Source organism: Pelmatolapia mariae, linkage group LG5 (assembly GCF_036321145.2).
Source record: "Pelmatolapia mariae isolate MD_Pm_ZW linkage group LG5, Pm_UMD_F_2, whole genome shotgun sequence".
Taxonomy (NCBI): Eukaryota; Metazoa; Chordata; class Actinopteri; order Cichliformes; family Cichlidae; genus Pelmatolapia; species Pelmatolapia mariae.
This window is the reverse complement of record NC_086231.1, coordinates 2368565-2392500: the sequence shown is the minus strand read 5'-3', so window position 1 is coordinate 2392500 and position 23936 is coordinate 2368565. Positions and strand designations below refer to the sequence as shown.

The 23936-nt window shown below is 42.5% G+C and overlaps 3 protein-coding genes across 3 annotated transcripts in view; 2 read left to right on the top strand and 1 right to left on the bottom strand.

The window, feature by feature from the left end:
* Positions 1-8548, bottom strand: part of ssuh2.1 (ssu-2 homolog, tandem duplicate 1) — a 17511-nt gene extending 8963 nt beyond the window's left edge. The window contains exon 1 of the mRNA XM_063472769.1: positions 8486-8548. Within this exon, the coding sequence (XP_063328839.1) occupies positions 8486-8510 (25 nt within the window). The 5' untranslated portion in view covers positions 8511-8548. The remainder of the gene's footprint in view (positions 1-8485) is intronic.
* Positions 8549-10101: 1553 nt separating this feature from the next.
* dynlrb1 (dynein, light chain, roadblock-type 1) lies at positions 10102-13775 on the top strand. The gene is made up of 4 exons (XM_063472768.1): positions 10102-10214; positions 10534-10609; positions 12228-12395; positions 13090-13775. Exons 1-4 carry the CDS (start codon positions 10212-10214, stop codon positions 13131-13133), a joined length of 291 nt encoding a protein of 96 aa, XP_063328838.1. The 5' UTR covers positions 10102-10211; the 3' UTR covers positions 13134-13775.
* Positions 13776-15648: 1873 nt separating this feature from the next.
* On the top strand, positions 15649-23683 carry map1lc3a (microtubule-associated protein 1 light chain 3 alpha). The gene is made up of 4 exons (XM_063473325.1): positions 15649-15817; positions 18795-18850; positions 19700-19806; positions 22116-23683. Exons 1-4 carry the CDS (start codon positions 15778-15780, stop codon positions 22279-22281), a joined length of 369 nt encoding a protein of 122 aa, XP_063329395.1. The 5' UTR covers positions 15649-15777; the 3' UTR covers positions 22282-23683.
* Positions 23684-23936: the final 253 nt, after the last annotated feature.

Below are 23936 nucleotides of genomic sequence, written 5' to 3'. Positions count from 1 at the left end.
TGTTTATTCACCAGGAGCTGCCTGCATACTCTCGCCACATGAGGCCGAGCATTGTTGTTCACAAGCAGGAAGCCAGGACCCAGTGCAGCAGCGTGGGCTCGTACAGTGGGTCAGCTGGCAGTCAGCGTGTTGATTGCCTGGCCTGTAGACGTCCCTCCATGGATATGCTAACCACCAAACCGCTCGTGCTGAACGATGTTACAGGCAGCATAACATTCTCCACGGCTTCTCTACAGCATTTCACGTCTGTCACCTGTGCTCAGGGTGAAGCTGCTCTCATCTCTGAGAAGCACAGCGGCAGACCTGCTAATTCTGGTATTCTATGGCAAATGCCATTGGGCTCCACAGTGGTGGGCAGTGAGCACAGGGCCTGCTAGAGGACATGGGGCCCTATGAAGTCTGTTACTGATTCCCCCCAGCAGCCTGCTGGAGGTCATTTTATAGCTCTTGCAGTGTTCATCCTGCTGATGGGTTGAAGGCCTTCTACAAACCCGCCCAGCTCTCCCAGAGTTACTGCCTGTCTCCTGAAAGTCCCGTGGTCGTGATGTTTGATTTGGGAGCGTTTTATGCCAGACATAAATTCTGGTGTCAGTTTACTTCTCTGCTTTGGTAATCTTCAGGTTCTTGATAATTGTATGCTCTAACCTGATTAGTCTCACCTGTGTTGTTTTAGTCACGCCTGTTTCCAAGCAGTCAGTGAGTTCCTCGAGTGTATGTAGATCGTCAGGGATTGTTTCGTTACACTTCTATTTAAGCCTTTAGAGTTTGCTTCACTGACTGATCACCTGTTAATGATCTAAGCCTGTTTTTGGATTAAAGATCTGGACTGTGGAGCGCTCGAGTAAAAATAAGCAACAGAATCGGAGTTTGTTTTCTGCAACATGCTGCGAGGGAGTGGCCAGTGTTTCTGTCCGCGTGGCAGGAAAGGAGGATGCATTCTTTAGCAGAGGCTGTCAGGAAACTGGTTCCAGCCTCAGGAAACGGGTCACACGAACATTATTAAATATCACTATAAATATTTGCACACCAACTCATTATTCCACTGCCAGTACATCAGGTGGATACATTTCTATGGTTTTACAGCAAGAGTGTCCACACAGGTGCACTTCTGTATTTGCAGTCACATTCCTGTTAGAGGCCAGTCTATCACAAACAATTAAAACATTAGAGCGATGCAGTGTTGGGGGAGATTGGCTTCAGGTACCAGTGAGACAGGAAATACTATTCAGAAAGTTCTTTGTGAAAGTTCAGGATAAAGAAAGGCTTAAAAATCTTTCACGGAAGTTTATAAGATGGGGTTTCATAATTGTGGGAGCTCAGAACAGCTCCCAACAAATGTGATGGTAAAATCCTCCACAGAACTCCACCAGACATCTCACTGATACAGGCTGGACTGACCGGCTCCACCAAATTAGATTAAAGATCAATCAGTGGTCTGAACTCGACTGTTTCAAAGACGCGAGGATGGAGGAATGAGGCGCACACCTCCTGAGCAGTCTGTTTAAAGCAGTGTCACTTACATCATTTATTACAGTCTGCTGCTGCTATGTTGGATCACAACTTTTAAAATTGATTGTAATTTAAATAAAAAAATAAATGTCATAAATCAGATTTATGTATTGCTCACACCCACAAATGATCCCAGAAAGTTTATTCTGTTCGTAGAGCCATCGGTGGGAGAACGTGACAAAACGTTCCTCCCACTGAAAACTTTCCTGCTAATACATTAAAACTCAAATTTCAGCTGACAGGAAGGAGGACAAAGGCAACGAGGAAGCACAACATGGAAAACTAATTATTGGGAATATTCCTTCCTTCCCCAAAATATATTGTGAAGTTAGAATACTCAATAACACAGCAAATCCTCGTGGTCCTTTTCCCTGAGGGAGCCCATTACAGAAACATACACAACTTACAAGCTGAACACTGTATTATGAAGTGCTACTAAAAACAGAAGAAAATGTATAAACAGCTACAAAAACCCTTTTTAGTTTGTTTATTACTGACACAGTCCTGACTTCATCACATATCTGTAACTCTGTGCAGTGATGCTGCAGCTTCTCAGAGCAGGTCAGTGAGCCTGCAAAGGCTTTGTGTTGGAGGGCTTCAGTTTAAATCCAGTGAATTTGGAAAGGTTTAACAGACTGGGATAATGGGGAAACTGGACACAGGTGTGAAATTGAATAATTGAATAATCAGGCTGTATAGTACCATATCACCTATTAGAGCACTTCACTCTCACACTGCAGGCTTACTTGTTGTTCCTAGAGTATTTAAAAGTAGAATGGGAGGCAGAGCCTTCAGTTTTCAGGCCCCTCTTCTGTGGAACCAGCTTCCAGTTTGGATTCGGGAGACAGACACTATCTCTACTTTTAAGATTAGGCTTCAAACTTTCCTTTTTGCTAAAGCATATAGTTAGGGCTGGACCAGGTGACCCTGAATCCTCCCTTAGTTATGCTGCAATAGGTGTAGGCTGCTGGGGGATTCCCATGATGCACTGGGTGTTTCTTCTTCACTCCTTTTTTCGTTCTGCATGTAATCATTAGTTATTTTTACTCTCTGGCTCTCTTCCTGTCTGAACCTCTTGTTCAGACTGCTGCCTGCATCTGTCTCATGTGTAGTCGTGTTTTTTCAGTATAGAAATTGTTTAGCTGCTTGGATGAAACGACTGAAACGACTGAGACGCAGCTGTGCCATTTCAACACAGAGCTGTGCACATCAGCATTATCTAACACAGAAACAAAGGGGCTGATGGGAATAAGTCTCCCTCCTACAGTTTAAGCAAGTTAGGACAAAGTAGCAGCTTCACTATGAACACCATCTGAACACCCACAGCCTGGTTTGCTAATCTTTTCCTGGCTTTGAACGGATCACTTTAATTTCTGTCAACACACCTACACGGGACATCTAGTGATTCACTTCAGTGTTTGTCTTTAGTCTACACAGTTCCTCAGTATCAGTAACCTAAACAGTGCATAACGCCTCAGCTAGAATTATCTTTGATTCAAAAACAGATCTCTCTGAATAAACCGTCTCATTTGGACTCAGCACAGAACACTCTGATTTATTTTCATCAGAAATACATTTGTGCCCTTATTACTGACCTGACAGCTGCGACTATTAAACAAATTCATGCACATTAGGATATGTGAACTGCACCCTCAGCTAAATGGCGCTGCAAAATTAAGGCTCTCGGGCTAAATTTGGCCCACTTTATATTCTTAATTATGGCCCACAGCTGTTGACTGTACAGTGACACATGCTGTGTGCAAGATATGGAGCCACAGACAGAGCACAGAGATGTGGAAGCGTCACAGCAGCACATCTCAGCTCAAAGTTTCACTGTTACAGGTGAACCACACGATCACAGAGCTCTTACTTTTCCTGTCTAAACGTTTTAAAGTCTAACAAACCTTTTAGTCGACTGATTAAGGACTCATGTTGTACATGACATAACTTCATGACACATGCAAAGTTCATTAAATAATGCAGATCAGTAAACTATGAATGTGTATCCTCAGTTTTCTATTGATTGGGGCAGGGATAGCTCAGCAGGTAGAGTGGTCACCCCATGATCAGAAGGTCGGGGGTTTGAATCCACTGAACAGCTACCCTGAGGTACCCCTGAGCAAGGTACCGTCCCTACACGCTGCGCCTTAGTGGCTACCCACTGCTTCACTGAGTGAATGGTTCATATGCAGAGAGAGTAATTTCCCCACAGGGATCAATAAAGTATACATTATTATTATTGTAGTGATGCACGAGTATGTGTAAAATTTGTCTGGTATTTAAGGTTTAAACGTCTCGGAAGACATTCAAAAATCTAATCAATTAAAGTTGATCTACAGAGAATTACATTTTTATAGGACAATAATAAATCAGCAGAGATATAAACACAGACAAATCTATAAACACGGAGCCAATTAAACATCTGTTTTTCAGATTTATTGTTCACAGCTAAAGTTAGTTTTTATGTCCACACTGGTATTTGGTAGTATAATAAGCAATAATAACCCCCACGAGAAGCACAAATAGCATATTTTTACACAATAGATGCGATTAAACCACTTCCACGGCACCGTGCAGCCATTTAACATGTGCGTCACGATGTTGCCCGACACAAACACTTTGTCAGCAACCCAACAGCTCTGAGTGTTTTTCACCAGCCGGGTTTTCTTCCAGATAAAAATACAGAGCCAGCGAGCTCGTGGCGAGTGGTACACAATACCTCTGGCTGAGGGATAAAAATATCAGCGAGAAGGTGTTTCCCCCCACAAAAAGATCTGGGCTGAGATGGTCACAGTGTGTGAGAACGCTCTCAGGGAGGGAGGATGGAGGGAGGGTGATGGAGGCACATTAGGAGAGAGAAAAATAAAAATAGAGTCAGAGAGGGAGAGAAGGAATGTGAAAACAAAGCCAACTTATTACTGAGACTTTAGCTGGATAATACATCCAAAGCCCCTTCGTCTCCTTTTCTTTCTCTGAAGCTCACTTTCTAAAAGTCTGCTTTAACTCGAGATCATTCAATTTGACTGAAGTGACTAAATTTACTGTTTACTGGAGCTGCGATGGTTCCTCAGTTAGACCGTTAAAACAGAATTCATTAGCAGCTCTTCATTTTAATAAATCATTCGTTAAGCTCATCTGATTTTCCCCTACTGTCTGTCATATACGGTATATACTGTTACAATGTTGCAGGCCTAAATAATGAGCTCTGGTAATGAACTCTTCAGAGGCGATAAATGCTTTACGCTCCACTTCCAAACGCTCCCAGTGTGACATCGTCGTCAAAGACACACAGCTGGTCTCAGGGCGACGTTTAGGAAACAGTCAATCTGTCTTTGGTGCAGAAACACACTGAACAGAATCAAAAGTAATGGTGGCTTTGGCGGTCAAATAAAGTTACTACATGATTTATTTGGTGTTTTAATGATCATTTAAATGATCTGAAGCTTGTGTTTATCTTCAGCTCTTTGAAGACCACACTGTGCCGTGCTCACCAGTTTGGCTTGGTTCATTAAAATTTGTTGATTTGGTTCGATTTGGTTCGTAAATCTGATAAACTGGTTTTGGCAGACAGATAAACACTGAGACATAATCTCCAATCTGATCTTCTGTGATGTTCAGAAAAAAGTATTAATAACCTTTTTAGGTCACTGCGCGTCTCGTGACACGGCGCCGCTCAGCGTGTCCCCCTCACACCATCAGACACCTCCCACACACAGATTGAAAGGCTCCATTATTACAGCTTGTTTAGTGATGTCTGACCAACGCTGTGACCAAAACCTTTTGCCTGGTCATATTTTACATGTTGTCACATTGAAGTAGCAGAATGTTAGCCAAACTAGAGACGCAAAACAAGCTTCAAAAACTTGGACATTTTGTCCAGTTAAATGCTAAAAGCATTCAGTTACTATACTGGCTGTGCGATCTGTGCCTTGTTGCCAGACTCCTGGGTAGGTAGGACGTCTTGATAACTGCAGGTCAATAAGCAGTCCTAGAGACCATCTGCAACCATCTAACAAGGAAAAATAATGAAGAAAAAACACGTGTTCCCCATCCGACTGGAAAGTGGTTGCTGGAGGTTGATGGCGATCACTGTGAAGTACACTGATAAAACATCACTCACATCCACTTAGAGACCAGTCAGTGCAAGGGAGGGTTCACCTTCAAAATAAAAGTTTGCCTTTCAAAGCATGCTGGCTACAGCACAGAGGAAAAACCTTTATTTTGCAGGCTCACGTCACACTTTTACTATGGCTTGACTAGTAGTTTAAACAAGGAGACAGGTTGGCGTCTACACCTCATCACGCTCTTTGCAACCAAATGACCCGGCAACTGCCAAGAACCTGCAGCAACTACTGGGCAACCACATGGAGATCACACGTTTCCACAGGTGTTACTGTGGCTCCTCCAACCAACGACCACGGCAGGCTTAACATGAGGACACCGATGACGCGCAACAATAAACACATGAGATGCACTTCTGTACTATTTGCTCCTTTTATTCCACATTGTACTGTCCACTATACAAATCAGTACATAGGATCACATGTTAAACAAATGCACAGACTGCACAACAACTCACAAAATAAGAATGCAACTCACAAAATATTGCACCAATTACTATGACAAACTACAACATCTGACTATGATATTAACTAGTGCATTAAACTATACATCAAGTTGTGGTCAACAGAAGGTTTCCCCTCATGCTGACCCTACCTTTCTGCTCATCAACATCAGGTGCAGTGAACAGGTGTGTGCAACCACATTTATCATCTAAAACAAACCATGAGTCATGCCCCAAAACCGTGCACCAATACAGTGTGTGCATCTAAACCAACCCTTGTAATCCAAAAACAGGAAAAACTCATATGGCTCCTACAGCTGTGTTGGTTATATAAATGGAATAACATTCTTCATAACGTACCGTAAACTTCTAAAAAAAAAAAGAAGATTCATTAGCATGAAAAACGGTGATAATTCATATGTAAACAATGTGTGAGGACAATGTCAAAGCTCATGGCATCACATCCAATATGGCAGACAGGAATGCCCAAACCAAAGAGTCGCCCCCTGCTGGCCATTAGAGAGAAGGCAGGTCCCCGTGACCTTTGCTGTGAGAGACAGAAGCTCCAGTCGTTGGCAGTCACGTAGGAGCAAGCAAAACAACACTTTTTAAATGGTTATAATAATGACAGATCTTTGTTTTTATGACCATCCTTACATGATTTTTAATTTTAAACCCTTTGATGAAAAACAGTTTAGTTTCCTAATTTCCTGCATTTACTACATTTATTTTGGTATTTTAGAACTTTTACTTTTGATACTTTGTGTCTTTTTTAACAGTGTTATCATGGATGTATTGTTATGACCACGGGCCCTGTACATATGATAACAGTGTCGTACTCATGCAAATAGTTTGATGGCACAACAACATGCGCCAGTAACATTTTATAGCTGCGACACACAGCTCAACATCAACATCTAATCCAAAGCCTAATCTAAAGGTCCATGTGGTAATCTGACACAACAACCTGAAGTCATTAAAAATTAAAATATGACCATATTTATTTTTATTTATTTAATTCTTTAATTTGCCTGACTCCATCTGTCAGCCTGTCCATCATCACTGCGAACAAGAAGGGGCTCCGATCCTGATCTAATCCCACGGACATCAAAACATCACAGGTTCACAGTGATGAGTGTTCTGAAACAGAAGTGGTGCTCCCACTGCTTTATGTATTCCAAGGAAGAGGGAGGAAGTTACAAACTGATCATACCACACATCACGTGCATCGCTATGAAACCAACGGAGCAACGGGCAAGCTGTTTTGTGCCCTTGGCGTTATCAGCACCTGTAAAGGGAGTTGTCTTCTCCAACTGGAGGCTGAAATAAGTTCATCTAGTTTTAGAACCTTCCACAGAACAGTGTCACAACTAAGCATATGCATAAGCACTTAAATACTTTAAATTAGAATAACAGAAATTTTCTGTTTCACTGGTTAAAAGTCCACTGCCCTCTCTCCTAGACATCTCCATACCTCTGCAGGTATGTTGTATGGACCAACCACCCCTCCACTCTTCTTCTTCTTCAAAGCTGCCCTCACTTCCTCCTTATTAATTCTCAGTTTTACTAACACTTCCAAATTTACTATCTTCCCTCCTGATTTTCTTCAACACGCTCAGTCTGTTATCACCCTCACCTGCTGCACATCCTTTCCATCTCAATCATCTATCTAGCCAATAGATACGAGTCATTTATGGGACGTTATGGGCTGTCCTTGGGCAGCATTGGACTGTCTGCATCTGTCATTGATGGAGGTAGTGTCAGAAATATGTGCTGCTTGAGCTGCTGATGGACCATCAGTCAGCTGGAGTGAAGCTGGTTGCTGTCAGCCATCCTGCTGTGTGTTTTTTATCTGAGATCTTTCTTCTCCCGCTGCTGGTTAACTTCACTGTCTCTCACTTCCTTGTTCTGCCCACTTATCAGCCAATCAGCACACAGTGTCATACATGTCGAGCACCATGTGGTTTGGATTTTGGAGTACAGCAGGGGCGCACCTCTCTGCAGACGGACACCAACGCTGCAGCAGAAAGGAAGCCTCTGGCTTTTCCACCTCTCTCCTCCCCAACACTCCCAGTGCTCCTGTTTACTTTTTTCATCTCCCAGTAAAACTTTTACACGAATCAGACACGATGCATTGTTTTGTTTTGTAATTTCTTTTCTACTTTTATCGCGATAATACTGTAAGATTTGGATTATCGTGAGTTGTCCAAGTGCATCCCTGATAATGAGCAGACTGTGGTGCGTGTGTGTAGTGTGCAGAGCTCCGGGTAATCATTAACTCCTGAAACACAGAGGAGCGTTTTGAACTCTCAGCCTGCAGACGCTCCTGACAACTTTAAAGACCACAAACAGCCGAAGAGGAGCAGAGCGCTGGAATAAAAGCAGCTCTCTGCTCCCTTTGAACATGCTCACCCAAATCTTCTTCTTTCTCGTCCATTCCTCCGCTGCTCACAGTCCTTAAACGTGAATGAAGCTCCTAACAACAAGTCGCGCGCGGTCACGGTAACAATATACCACAACTTCCGGTTACAGTTTTCAAAGACAAAAGCTTCTGTGTGGGATACAGTGTGCCACATTTCCTGTGAGGTATGCGCTCAGTGTGTGAACTACAGCCGGATTTATTAGAGGTGGTATTTTCATAATTTCAGTGTTTTTTATTCTGTTTTGACTTTTCTTTAAAGTCGGTTTAGTTTCAGTTAAATTTCATTGTTTCAGTTTAGTTTTTATTGTCTGAACTGTTTAGTTTTAGTTCCGTTTTATTGGCTCCAGTGTCACTTTTAAACTTTGTGGTTTTTATTGTATGGAGAGCATACTTCACAAAATCGTTTTTGGTTATAAAAATGTTTTCCACATCTATCTTTATTTATCTAGTTAGTTTTATAATAACATTGATCTGCTGTTTTATATGAAGACATGAATAACAACACCAGTCAAATCTGTTGAAAATGCTTAAAGTGTTTGATGACTTTGCTCCAAAGGTCTCAAAAAGCCTTTTTAAAGTTCCTTTTCTCATTTTTTTACTAAAACTCTCGTCCATCGCGTTCCTGTTGGTTTTACTTTGAGGGGTCCGTCTGTAAGCTTCCGGTCCAGTCTTGGCTGCTCAGGTCTCACTTTACGCTGTCATTTTGTAAACAGGGTGGCCGCGCCCACCAATGATATGCAAACCATTCAGAAATAAATAAATAAAATACAATAAAACGGAATAAAAATGTCCAGAGTTTTCCTACTAGATTATAGTTTTTTGTTGAACTGCACGACATTTTACAGGAATATGAATATGTAATTTTTACCACATTAAAAACTAAAGTGCAAGTTTTACTTTATTAATTAATACATTTTAATCCCATGTTTATAAAGCGCTCTAAAATACTGTATATGCAGTATATATGATATAATATTTAATATGTTTATTATTTATTTATTAAACGTAATCATCTGCTGTTTAAACTTTACTGAATCTGACGCTCTGAGATTAAATTAATGAAATTAAATGAGAAAAATATGAGAACAATACAATTCTATAACCTATGTTTCTCCCTTTTTTTTCCTTCTTTTTTTACCACTGAACTACAGTACGGTAACAATTATTTAATTAATTAGAAATAAATTAGTAACATGTCACTCACATGGGACATTTCTGCACTGCGAATGCTTTTTAGTTTTGTTAGTTTATTATACAAGTTATTCTGTTGTTTTATTTTATTATGATTTTGAATTAGAGGCTTTACCTTGTCTGTATTTCTTAACCAGAGTCATCAGAACCGCGTGACTTTACGGCATTATCTAACCTGGGAAATCCCGGTTCTTTGAAATCACATGTTATGTTTTTAACCGAAGTGACTAAACAGTGTAATTTTTTATGGTCTCGATGCAGACTGTCCCACTTGTTTAATATTATTTTTATATGACAAAGAAAAACGAGGGCTTAAAATTTGAATTTATCGAGGCGAAAAGGAATAAAAGAGGCGGTGAAAAAAAATATTGGAGAAATCCGACTCTTCGGTTTGGACAGTAAACGTAGCAGTTGCCCCGGAGGTTCTTCTTCTTCGCTTGCCGTCAACAAAACCGGAGTGCTGCCTGCTAGTTTACAGAGCTTTGAGAGGGTTTTTTGGCACGAATTTCTCCACAAAAAACGAAAATGGTAGGATAAGAGGACAGTTTGACAAGTATCTGGTGAAACTGTTCACATATTTGGCCATCATACTGTAATTTATCAGTTTTACAGGACGGAATTTAATAAATTGCTAACTGAAGCTAGCTTGCTTTTGCTAGTCGGGCGTTGTCAGTTTAGCAGACGACTGCAGCTTTATTTTTAACCTTTTCTCCCCCTTGTGTTACCTTTTAACGCGCTCGCTGGGAGATTATTTTAATCCTGTGTTTGTTGCGGTGTTAAACGATTTAAATCCGTTTATCAGCTCACATGAAATGACTGATTTCTCACTGTTGTCTCCGTCCCTCAGGCTGAAGTAGAAGAAACTCTGAAGAGGATTCAGGGCCAGAAAGGAGTTCAGGGAATCATCGTCGCCAATTCAGAGGGTGAGACGACAATGATGTCATTTTCCCCCCTCTTTTAAAGACCTTTCCGCTCTTTGCGTGTTTCTTATTGTGACTGCCACAGTGTGTTTAGCAACTATAAGTCCTCCGGGGTCAGATCCAGAACTCAGGTTTAATAAACTCCGGGTTTGTTAAAACTGAGGCAAACTTTAGGTTTTATTTTTCCCGATAGAGGCCTAACTTAAATTTATAGTCTGTTACCATGATAACAGATCCTGTGACCCTTCCCTAATCGGTTACCATGGTAACAGACCCTGTGAGCCTGTCCTAACCTGCTCCCTGCACGTGTTATCTCTGGCTCCTCCCCTACTGTTACACCTGAAACACCCAACTGACCCTGGAACGCTGAAATCCCGGTTGAATCGATCCAAATATTAATAATATCGGTACCAGTGTCAGTATCAGATCGTGATACTTAGTTTCAGAGTGTTTCCTCAAAAAGTAGACATCCCTTTACAAACACAGTCCTCCTGCTCCTCCTCTTCCTCCTCCTCTCTGTCTCATTGTGTTTTGTTGTTGTGCCTTCACATGACCTGTTTGTGCTGAGCAAACACATGTAGGCTGTAGAGATAAAAAGGAGCAATCTCACAGCTGTAAGCTAAAACACCGCACACTGCCGTGTGTGGGAAGGCGATTCATGATCAGTTTATACAAACCCAAGAAAACAGAAGTGAGCAGTGAAAGAAACAAAGTGAGGAGGAGGAAACTCCCTCACAGACCGAGACCCCCAGCATGGAGACAGAGGCCACTGGTCTGCCTTTCTGGGACTGATTTTATCACACTGATGAGTAAAAGACTCAATTCAAACTTTTAAATAATGCTCTCAGCACCTTGAAACATGGTGCACTGCTCTGTCCTGAATAAACTGCCTTCATATGTTAAAAGCAGCACAACCTAAAGTATGTTGGATAATAATATCACAATGTCTGCAGACACTACAGTAATCATCACATAGAGTGCAAAATAAACCCGAGAAGCATCCTTAGTGCTGCAGCAGCATTCACTCATCTTCACGAATGACTTAAATCTTGTCTCTTATTAAATACTAAAAAAAATCTTCCATATATTGATTATTGTTTCACTACCTGATCAATAACAAGTTAAACAACATTTAGTTTATAAGGAAAACATAATTGTCATTTGTGGAAAACAATCCTTCGAGCTGTGATAATTCCATAAAAATCAGGAATGCTTGTTTCATATATGAACTTTCACATGCACTTTTTTCACTCTGTGAAATGACTTTATTATTGATGTTGACGTGTTTGTTTTTGTCTGCTGATTTTTATTTAACCCTGTTCCTTTAATTTACCACACTTACATTTTCATTGGTACATAATAAAGCTGGAATCCCATCAAATTATGAATTTAAATACTTTAGCTGTAACTTGACAGGACAAAATGTTACCGAAGACAAAAGTATTTTCCTTCTTCGTCCCATTTTTAATTAAGGTTTTTGTTGGGTTTTTTTTGAGTAATTGAGATCTATTTTACTGTTACGCTTCAGTTTCAGCAGCAGAGAACCAGTAAAATAAGGTGTGATGTGGTTACTGGGTGCCTCCACGTGTAAATGTCCATCTCATAAATGTTTTCCCTTCAGGAATCCCCATCAAGTCGACTCTGGACAACTCGAGCACGGTGCAATACGCCGGGCTGATCCACCAGCTGGTGATGAAGGCCAGGAGCACCATCCGAGACATCGACCCCCAGAACGACCTCACCTTCATGCGCGTGCGCTCCAAGAAGAACGAGATCATGATCGCTCCAGGTGAGAGCATCTGCTGGGACGCTGTTATTCCAGTTAACTTGACTTATAAATGCTTCAAAAGGCTCAGACACGGTCCCATTAGCTGAGCTGAAGCCTAGCAGACAGCCACCATCTACCTGTCTGTCAAAGAGGCCACAGCCCTAATTTTCAGTTTTACTGGTGTCCAAATGGAAGTGTTATAAGAAAAATTCAGCCTCTGTTCAGCTGTTATAATCGACAGTTATCCATAGAAGTGGTTTTCGTATCAGGATGACTCACTGCTGGAGCCTCTGGTGGACGTGAGCTGCAGTTTGTGGCTCTTCAGTGTCGGTTTCATCTTTCAGCCCTGCAGTCGCTGCTTTTGGGAAACAAGTTCTGGGGGAAAGTCGGGCATTCAAATCATGCCTTTTATCTGTTTACATAACTTTCCATAAGAATTGTGTTTTGCCACCTGCCATGTGAACCAGAAATGAGAAGTTTAGAAAAAAATCCTGCCCAAGTCCAGAGAGGTCAGCATCTGGCAGGGAAGATTATTTTACAGCTGCAGCAGCGGTTTAGTAAAACCTGAGATCAGCTGTTTTTATCATAACTCTACATTTTAAAATATTAAAATGCCCATTATTCAGATTATTTCCTGGCTAAAAGGGCTGGATGTGAACATATAAGATGCTTTCGTTCCTGAAGTAGTTTCATTTTTTTTCCTTTTTCTTAACAGATAAAGACTTTTTCCTCATCGTCATCCAGAATCCATCAGATTGAAGATGAAGGAGCTGACGTCTGGCTGTTCGCTCTCTTTATCACTCTCATTTAAACGGCCCATTTTCTTTTTCTCGTTAAATCAAAATTTGTGTTTAGCAGAAGATTTTTCATGGGAAGTAAGGTTGTAAGGTCAGGATGTGAAGGTGGAGATGTGTGATCCCGAGGACGGTCAGTCGGCCTGCAGGAGGATTTTTGGGTTGTGTTTTTTTTTTTCCATGTTTTAGCATTCCAGCTCCTCGGTTTGTGTGTGTGTGTGTATGTGTGTGTGTGTGTGTGTGTGTGCGTGCGTGCGTGCGTGCGTGCGTGCGTGCGTCTCATGTCACCATTTATTTCATGTGTAGCAAGCAGCCAGACGTGCACGCTGACACACGAGTGACCAGCGAAGTCGCAGACATATGACTGGAGCAGAGCACGCTGGTCTGCAGAGGTCCAGTATATGAAGCAGAACGAAGGACGTGCTTTGTTTTATTTAGCCCACCTTAAAGGAAAACTGCAGATTGTTATTTATTGTTTTGATGGTTAAAAATGTTAAGGAGCAGTATTTCACCTGTGAGCAGAGAGCGACACTACAAGCACGTCCCTGCTCTCGCGTCAAGTTTCTGTTCATTTGTAACAATTAAGAAATACAACAATTGAAAACTGTCCTGTGTCTTTGTCTCCTTACTGGTTTTTTGGGGGGGTTTTCTTGTTCAATAAGAGACTCGTGCATCTATCATCAGCTAAGAGTCTTTCATTTGAGTGTTTTGGTAAAAAGGAGGAAGCAGATAAAACTACTTGAAATATCATCCCGTTGCTTGGTTACACATTCAGGAGACAAAAAGAGGTCGGCATGTCACCTCAAGGAAAAACATCCAAAAACAACCCAGCAGAAAAGCAGCTGCTGAATGATGCTTGGTGTTAGGGTTACAACGTAGGAGGGACACTAATTTTGAATCATTATTGAAAATAACAGGACATGAGTGCATGTGTAGAGTCAGCAGTTACATCTGGTTTAAAAATGCTTTGAGGTACCTCAAAACAAGAGTTTAAAAAAAAGCTTTTTTTCAACCTCTGGAAGTTAAAGTCTGCTGCTGTAGTTCTGCCAAAGATTTGATTTCAGGACTCTGAGGCCGTGTTTCAGTCTTCATGTCTGACAGATCACTGCAGAGAAGAACTGCAGAGTCAGCTGGTAGGTTTCAGCTGATGCGTTTGCTAAAAGCAATCATTTTCACATTTCACGGTCCTTTCATTTTTTTGTGCATCACTTTAAAATCATCTTCAGCTGCAAGATTTGTTTCTTACACACTGCTGGGAGTTTTGTACACAGTACAAAGTAAAATATTTGTGTCTAAAATATAACGGAAGAAAAGTCGAAAGCAACATAATAAAAATATTTTGACTTCAACCATGACCTCAGTTCCAGAAAATCTGGGAAACTGTAAAATACAATGATTTGCAGATCTAATAAACCCATTTTTTCTGTGCAATAGAAGATAGAAAACATGTCATATGGTTTAATTGAAAAATGTTCCGAGCCTTGTTCCTTACACAAAAAGATTTCTCCAGATTCTCAGAATCTTTCAGTGATATCATGTGTTGTAGATGAGGAGATATTCAGTGTTTTCAAATGTTATATCAGGAGCAACATTCTGAAAATGTTCCACATTTTTATGATGCAGTTTCTATTGCAGGTAAACCTCTGCCTCCCTAAATGCTGTTTTTATACCCAAACATATTACTGATCTATTGCCAGTGAGTCACAGACATGCTAAATGTTCCTCCAGCTGTGTTTTTAGTACTGCTCACTTTTCCAGCCTTTCATTGCTCATCTCCCATGGGCGAATAAAGTACGAGTTTATGAGATCTGCAAATGATTGCATTCTTTATTTCAAATTTACGTTTTATTCAATTTTATTTTATTGTTTAATTGGGGTTTTACATTCTAACTTTTAAAACTTTAGTAAAGTACTCGAGTTACGTTCCACTACAGCACATATCTCGTTAATTCTCTCAATAACACTCAGTTTTGTCTTCCTGTCTTTATAAACGGTCATCAAAGGCACAAAGTATAAAAAAAGTAAAAAACATCCAAAAATAACAGCGAATGAACACAAAATAGTCATAATCACAAAGAGATGAAGATCATCATAGATGGAGAAAAATGGATAAAATCAACACAGCCGATGAAAAGTATATGAAAATGTCTATGAACACAAACAAAACCATCAGAGATCACTGAGACACCCCATCCCCCACCTCATTTAAAAGAAAACCTAGGAACGCCCCTGCTGAAGCAAAACACAGCCTGACATTACAGCTGATTCACGAACCTTTCATCATTTCCTCTCAGTACAAAATGAAAACGCTGCTGTGTCGTGTTAAACTCTAAACCACCGTGTGAATCGCGGGCTGGGGTGTATAACTACTTAAACTTTGCACTTCTGTTAACGTGAACGTAAAGCTACTCTCTGGGTTCAGGGATCGACGCACGGCCCCTTTAAATGCAGCGGGTGACGTCAGAGGCTCGGTTTACTGTCTTTGTTTGTCCGGAGCTGTTTTGGCTTCAGACGAACCAGAGACTCGAACCGAAGAGACGGACCTGCGCTGTTGGCTGTAACTACTGCGTTATTCATTTGTGTATAACTGTTTAATAACCGGGACCGAGATGCCATCCGACAGACCCTTCAAACAAAGGAGGACATTTGGTAAGAAAGCCCCGGGGAAGGTGTTATTTAGCTGGCTTAAGTGCCTGCAAACAGCCGCTGAGCTGCTAGCCCGTTAGCCGCCTAGCTCAGCTCTTTGTATTTAAAGTGCAGTGAAAGGGTGTCGGTGCTGTGTTACTGTAGCTGCTACAGGTGTCCGGGAGCTAGGGTAGGTAGGCTAACAGAGTATTTCTTTAGTCGCGAATCAAAGGTGAAAATCCCGTTTTTACTGTGTGAGGCAGCAGCCTCCGGGCCGAGAGGTGTTAAAGGGCCATCTGGGTCACTGTCCGGCTAGCTCGCAGCCAGCTAGGCCTCCGTTTACACGGCCGGATCACCTCACTGGTCTGTGTTTGCTAAAAGGAAAAACAACATGTGCTGACACATTATCCCAATACACGTGTTCAGCGATTTATGTTGAAATATGAGGTCGAGAGACAGCCCCCCAGAGCCGGGCAGGGAGGAGCCCGGAGTCGGACTCGTTGCATAATCTTTCCATTTACAGAGGAGCAGCAGAGATGCAAGAAACGCTGCATTCACCGCCTTCTGCTCTGTGCTTATAACCTGCTTTCAGCCGCTCCTGTAGACCTGTGCGTGCTGTTTGTTTAGCAGCTGTTTGAATTGTGTCACACTGACACACATTACAGAAGTGTTACACAACAGGGGACATGTTTACCACACTTGGAGTTACTATAATACGCTTTCCAGTTCACTTTTATTCATATAGCACCAGTTCATGTTAGGGTAAACACCCCCAGAACCCCAACAATCAGATGATCTCCTGTGAACTGCACATGGCGACAGTGGGGAGAATGAACATCCATTTAATGAGAAGATACCATTCTCAGGGAGAAGCAGCCGTCTGCCTCCACCTTTTTAAGGAAGGCAAAACAAACCACAGAAGAGAAAACAGCCAGTCGTCTGTTTATTGCAGCAGATACAATAATGTTTTCAAAAAACCCACTCAGCAAATATTTAAACGCTTCATTATAGAGTCGCTCTCGGACGACTAAGATTTCAGTGTAAACATTACTGAAGACGGGCGTAGCGACTGCAGCATCATAAATCCTGTTATGAAGCCCTGAGCTGAGCGTTTGCCCCGTCGCCATCTTGTTTGGATTGATCAACAGGAAAGAGTTTACTGAGGTCACAGCAAAGGAGCAGGCCGTTTTCCCATGAAACTCTGCAAATCTGCGACCAGATGAGTCGCCCTCTGCTAGCCATTAAAAAAAAGGATGGATCATTATTTCAGCATCTTCTTCCTGAAATTTGATGGTAGACGAAGAAAGAAGACAGACTTCAGCCTTGGTTGTATTCAGTTGCCGACACGGACAGCTGGAAGCACAACGGCTCCTGTTGTGCCGCTGCCTGGGGTGCATGGTAGTTGGTGCATTGTAATGCAAATTCTCTGTGGACGAGTCTTCACAATCACAAAAAATCAACAGTCACCGTCTGATACCAAAATTTCTTTCACTTGTGTCCTCGTGGACGTGAAAAGTATAGTCAAGGCTGCAGACAGATGGTTCAGGGTCACCTGATCCACCCCTAACCCCATAAAGCTTATCAGAAAGGAAAATGTGAAGCCTGATCTTAGAAGTGGGAGGTGTGACTCTCTCCAGGAGCCCAGTGAGGATGAATATTTACATTCAAACTGAAGACAGGTGATCTTGCAGAACCTGGAGCAGGACTGTAGCTGGCTTCCAATAATCACCTCCACACTGAAACAAAGGAGCCATTCACACTCAGCTGCTGCTGCTCTGAGCCACCTGAGCTTTGAACCCGGCCGGTATTTGAAAAAGGAAAAGCAGTTTTTCTGAAATAGGCCAGTAGGAGGTTCAGAGAGGGCAGCATGCTGTAAAATTAGATAGTGAGGCAGTAAAAAAAAAAAAAAAAACATTGCAAAGCTTGAAATGGGTACTGAAAGGAAAGCCTGTGGGGATTAAAGGAGACGTTTAACATAATAATGATATGCAAAGCTGTGAAGAGATGCAAACGCCAGAGCTCTGCCTTGAAAATAAAAAAGACTTAGTGTGGAAGAAGAGGGGAAAATACACTGATGTTAATTAACCACGTCGTTAAACAGATCCTCTCTGACTACACCTAGTTTACTCTCATGTCATTTTTTTCATCACTTTTAAGAAGCTTTAAGCATTCTTTACCTGAAAACCGACTAAAATGATCATTCAGTCGCCGGTTCGTTGTCTCCCAGTTAACTGTGTAGTTCGCTGACTAATTGTTGCAGCTGTGTGGGTGAATGGATCTCTGCACTGCAACTAAACAGCTCTGTGATCTCTGAATGCATTCACACATCGCACTAGAAATGAAACGTTACAATAGGGCGAGGAAGCAGGAGGTTAGAGTACACAACAGGGATGCAGCGAGGACACAAACCTGTAGCCTTGTAGAGCTGCGGTTCCATTTCTCCCTCATCTGGAATGCAAAATTTGTCACTTCTTGTGGATTTTCTGACAAAACACAAACTCAGTCTTCATCTGGAGAGGAGAGAACTTTAAATAATACAGATAATGAAAATATCCAGTGTTTTCCACAAAGTCACATCCTATTAGATAATAAATGAATTCGTGCTTATGTGTGCGGTGCATTCATAAAAGCTCATACTGAGCCAGGAAAATCCTGGAGCACAACAGAGCAGTAACCAGCTGCCCCACTGATGAACTCACCATCATGGCCACAGTATCCTTGGTGAGCTCAGCGCAGCGGCACATGAAGCAGCTTCTGGTTAAACTGACCCTACAGAGGTGACGGATGGCTGCCGTCACCAGCTGGTAGAGCTGGAGTCTGTCTGATTACAGGACTCGAGGCAACACCCACATGTCCAGCCTCACTGTAGGGAAGCAGACATGAAGTCAGAGTAAGCTGGTTGTGATTGGCTGGACTTTCAAAATAAGAGGATGGTTCCTGGTTCAACTGAACAAGAAATGAACTTTCTGTTTTTGTGACCATTTGTGTCTTTTCTCCACAGCTGACCGGTGCAAAGAGGTCCAGCAGATCCGCGAGCAGCACCCCAACAAGATCCCCGTAAGCTGCTTCACACCTAATCACACCACACTTCACTGAGCTTTGTTAGTGGAAATAAAGATGATTCCACTGGGATGAACCGGAGGTTACCAGAGTGCAGGAAGCAGAGGGTGGAGTGTCTGAAAGCAGCGAATCAAACCAGTCTCCAGTTCAGAGCGATCGATGTGATGCTTCGGTCCACAGTTGACCTTGTACTAAAAATGTCTTCCAGTCAGAGATTATATATAAAGATTTAGATCATATTACCCAGAACAGGTTTTAATCTGAAATTAAGTTTTGTTAATTTTGTCTTTGTGAGCTAAAATTTCAGATGTGACTTTAAATAATTACCTCAAAGTCTTACAGCTCACAGACTCCCTCTGTAGTTACACATTTGTGTGCTGTTATATTTCCATACAGCAGGAAAAAAGCCAGAAAATCAGGTTTCAACCACAGACTGTACATAAAAGATGGGCATGATTAACGTCATGTGACCTGTTGTGCAACTGTTGTTTACAAAATGAACATCGTGTTTTCTTTAGACAGACATGAGGCTAGCAAGCGTGACAAACAGAGGAGTCGCCCTCTGCTGGTCATTAGAAAGAACATGTTAAAATGTCCGACATGCTTACACTCAGGGCTGTGCAGGTAATTGTTCTAACAGACTAGAAGAAGGTTCAGTTCAAATATGGTCATGTGTAGTTTTAAAGAACATGGCAGCAGCTAAAATGCTAAAATCAAGCCTACAGAGCAGAACTTAAACCAATCAGAGACTTCATGGTGGCTGTGTGCATCTTTTGTATACAGTCTATGTTTGTAGGGCAGAGTTTTTGTCTTAGTGACACTCGTCTGTGTGTTTTGTGCCTGCAGGTGATCATTGAACGGTATAAGGGAGAGAAACAGTTACCCGTTTTGGACAAGACCAAGTTCCTGGTACCGGACCACGTCAACATGAGCGAGCTGGTCAAAATCATCAGGTAAGCAGAGCTGCACCAACATCAGCACTGCAGGTTATTAGCTGGCATGTGTGCATCTGTGTGTGTGTGCAGCTGTCAGTGAGCGTGCATTGTAGTCTGTAGTGTTTAAAATACATTTACTGCAGTTTCAGGTCGGTGGATCTGGCACAGTTCGGTTTGCCTGATGAGGAGGAGAGGCTCATTCTGTTCACAGAATAATGGGCCAATAAATTAAAAATTTTACAGTCCAGCAGTAAAGACATATAATAAACCATAATATATCTGTGGTTTGTGAGGCCACTGGTAATAATTATCATCCAAATGCTGAGGAGGCAGAAATAAGATGGTATTTTTTTCTTTTTAATGCGAATCAGCCATAAGAGTTAATTAGCTGTAGGTCCGTCGTGCATCAGTGGATTTACAGATGGTCAGCGTGCTGGAGTTTGTACAAGATGAAAGCGTTGGCCTCTAAAGTGAAGGCTGAGGGTGGAAAATGAAAGAGGAGGGAGGTGAAAAATAATAATGCAGAAGTGTTCTTCGATTCAACATCCTCAGTGTTTAGAAAAAGTGAAAGCTCCGTCAGAGTTTCTGTAATGAAGCAGGGTTCAGTTAACAGTGCTGGGCACTCTCAGCACACGTTTGTGTCTCAGCCTCAGTGAGGCAAAGATCCTGTGGTGACTAAAAAATCAAGGGTGCAGTGTACTCCACCCAGGACAAGGTCACCAGGATCTCACCCTAGAGCCACAGCTGGGCTTAGCCTAAAGAAGGCTTGGTGCACCCCAGTGGGCCCACCACCCAAGGGGGGCGCTGTAGGGGTTTGGTGCAGCGGGGAGGTCCTCGACGATCTCCTCTGAGACTCTGCTCAGGAAACAATGGCTCTTCATTTCACTGTAATGTTGTGCTGCCCAAAGCCCCGCAGATGACCACAGGTCCAACACAGGAACAGCATATAGCCTGTTAATTTTCAAAATAAGAGTCTGCAGCCTAAAAGCTCTGCTGGTGAAACACTTCCTGTGTGACGTGAAGCTGTGCAAAGGACCGAGCAGAACAAAGTCAGAAGTGTCAGATGGGTTCATCAAAGAGCCAGAAGCCACAGATGAGAGGTAACAGCTGATTACCTGCAGCTCAGGTGTGTGAAGCTGCTCCTGATGCAGACTGAGTATGTGCAGGTTAGGCTGTTTGTTTGATTAAAGAGTCTTGGAAATGATAACCAGCAAGTTTGACTAATAATTCAGTAACTGGAGACTTTTATGGAAATAAATCTTAAAAATAATCAGCGGATGAATCGATGGTGAAAGTGATCTGTGGTTCAGCCTTTACGGTGAATCGGCTGCTGCTTGTTGATTAAAAGCTCTAAACGAACATAAAAGGATATTAAAATCAATACGCAGAGAGACGGGCGGCCGATGTAAGACCTTTAGAAAAATGCGCTCGCTCATCCTGGACCTTCTCAGGACCCACGTGATCGACTTCTCAATCAATTCTAAGTGATTTTAGGCGCTCTTTATTTTGAGGCGAGCGGATGGGAGAAGAAGGCGGGGATTAAAGTGTGCGCTTTATGCCCGCCGGCTGTGGTCGTGTCATTCAGAGGCCAGAATGTCTCTGTTTTTAAAAGCCTGGAGTTTGAGTGAGTTCGCTTTATAGACATTATTTCATTCTTATTTTATCTGGGTCCAAAAGTACGGGTCACGCTGCGTACATGTGGAATATGTAACAATAGTCTCGATGTGATACACATGTCTACACGTTTTATATGGCGGTGCCTCGTACATCATGTCAGGAACCCAAACTCTGAACCCAACCTGCTGCTGTGCTCAGCATCAGTTACCATGGTGATTTAGCCAGGTAAAAGCCGCTTTCATGAAACAGAAATCTCTGACCTCAGCACCGCTCACCGAGCCATTAACCGCGCTCCGTAGTACGACCCTCTGAACCCTCAGTCTCTGTGAAACAGCAGCAGGAGGAGGCGCTGCCACAGCTGGAAAAAAACAGTCAAGTGTTAGAAAACCCACAGTGATCATTTCATCTCCCAGTTTCACTTCTATTCCTGCTGCAGAGGTGAACCCACACCCACTGGTTACACCTCTGTGACCCACTGCAGGGCCTGCAGACTGCATTTGCAGGAGTTCAGATAACTGATCTTATCTCCAGTTTGACCTTAAAAAGTGAAGTGATGGGTGGATACATTTTCCTTTTTTTGTAAGTCTATGACCTGCCCTGATTCGTCTGTCGTACCTCTGTTATAACAAACTGAGTTTATCCCGAGTGATGGAGAGTGTTGGCGCTCTTGGTAGCAGCAGCACCGTAATCCTCCTTCCTCCCTCCTCCAGGCGCCGACTGCAGCTGAACCCCACGCAGGCCTTCTTCCTGCTGGTCAACCAGCACAGCATGGTGTCGGTGTCTACGTCCATCTCTGAGATCTACGAGCAGGAGAGAGACGAGGACGGCTTCCTCTACATGGTCTACGCTTCGCAGGAGACCTTCGGCCGCTGCTAGGGAGGGAGAGCGGGGACGTCCTCGGGTGCTGTGAGAGAGGAAAGGGCGGACGACCAGAAACTCCGCCTCCAGCAGCGCCTTTTCTCCCCCCCCCCTCTCTTTCTCTCTGTCGTAGTCGAGCACCTTCTTCACTTTGGTCAGTCAGTAGCTCCAAAAACCAGAGAATATCCTGTGTCTCCTTCAAAACAAATCAGATCGGATTTTCCTCCCTTCTTCTGTTGGCCCCCCACAGGCTGAGTTCTCTTATTTTGAAAGGGTGACACAAACCGACTAGTGATAATGAAGTTTTTAAACGATGTCTCGATGATGCGTGATTGATTAACCGATTGGTTTTTCCTCCGTGACGCTACACACGTATCAAACTTGAAACCAGGCAGGCGGAGGTCAGGGTGTAGCCTGAAGGAGTCAAAGCTTATCAGTGCATCAGCAGATGTGTAAGCTAGAAGAGTAGAGTCTGAGAAATTTCATTTTTTCCTTTTTAAACTCATTTTGAATCTGTTTTATTGTTGTTTGAAACGTAGTTTAGTTTGTGTTTGTAGCTCCGAGTTTGTTTCCTGTCAGCCGAAACTCAGCGCGCGCCGCCCCGCCGCTGGCCAACCATCGGCTGACAATCGGGCTCAAAATTACTGTGATCCTCATCGAGCTGTTAGCATTTACAGTAATTTTCCATGTGCAATATTTCTCCTGACACTAACGCTGAAAAACACTCGCCGTTCATATCGTCTGTCTTCATTCACGACCCCGTAAGCACGACGGCGCGAGGTCCCGAAGACACTCAGAGTAGGGTGTGTTTGACGGGAGGGACGACATGACGGGAGGCTTTTATGCTTTTATTTTGACACGCTGAGGTGCTGCGCTGCGGCGGCGCCTCCTCCCTGTAAGAACACCACGGTAGCATTCACATAATAAATGTATTTAATGTAGGATCTGAATGAGCTTCTTTTGCACATCGATTAATACAAATATATAAAAAAAGACTTGGTGTAGGTTTTTTTTAGTAATTGCTGTATAACAACTCTCTTTTTGTATCTGCTCCTCGTTTCCGTCTTTAACAGGAATTCACTGACAAAAAAAGTTCTGCACTACAAACCTGCATGTTTTACTTTCCTTTTTTTATAAATGTTTGTTGATTTTAAGCTCTGGATGTGATTGTATTGTTTCAATTTAGTCCTTTTTGATGTCTCCCAAACCAAAAACTGAAAGTAAGTGAAAATATGTTTGAAACTGAAAAAAAAAGACCCGTGTTCGTATAAAGGATCGTATAATCGAGCTGTATTACAGAGTGTGTGTTTCTTTAGGCTTTCTGACGTTGTCACTGTACTGAGGGTGTACATAGATGCGTTGCTACAACCTAATTCAAATTATTTGCCAATAAATAAATAAAAAGTTGCCTTTAAAATGATGACTCGGCTTTTTTCTGCTTTGTTGTGTGAAGTCACTTTCAGAGGTCTGCTGACTGCGATGGTGTTCAGAGGACATAAAAACTGCTGTTGGACACCAAACTATGGACCTGACTGTAGCAATAAATAATGAGACGACCCTCCTTCAAAGGTTTTTGCGATAGTTGTGGATCAGTTTCTCGGGTGGGAGAACTCGCCTGCAGGTCCTGGGTTGTGTTGCATGTTTGGTTCCAGTCTCTCCATCGTACTGAGATC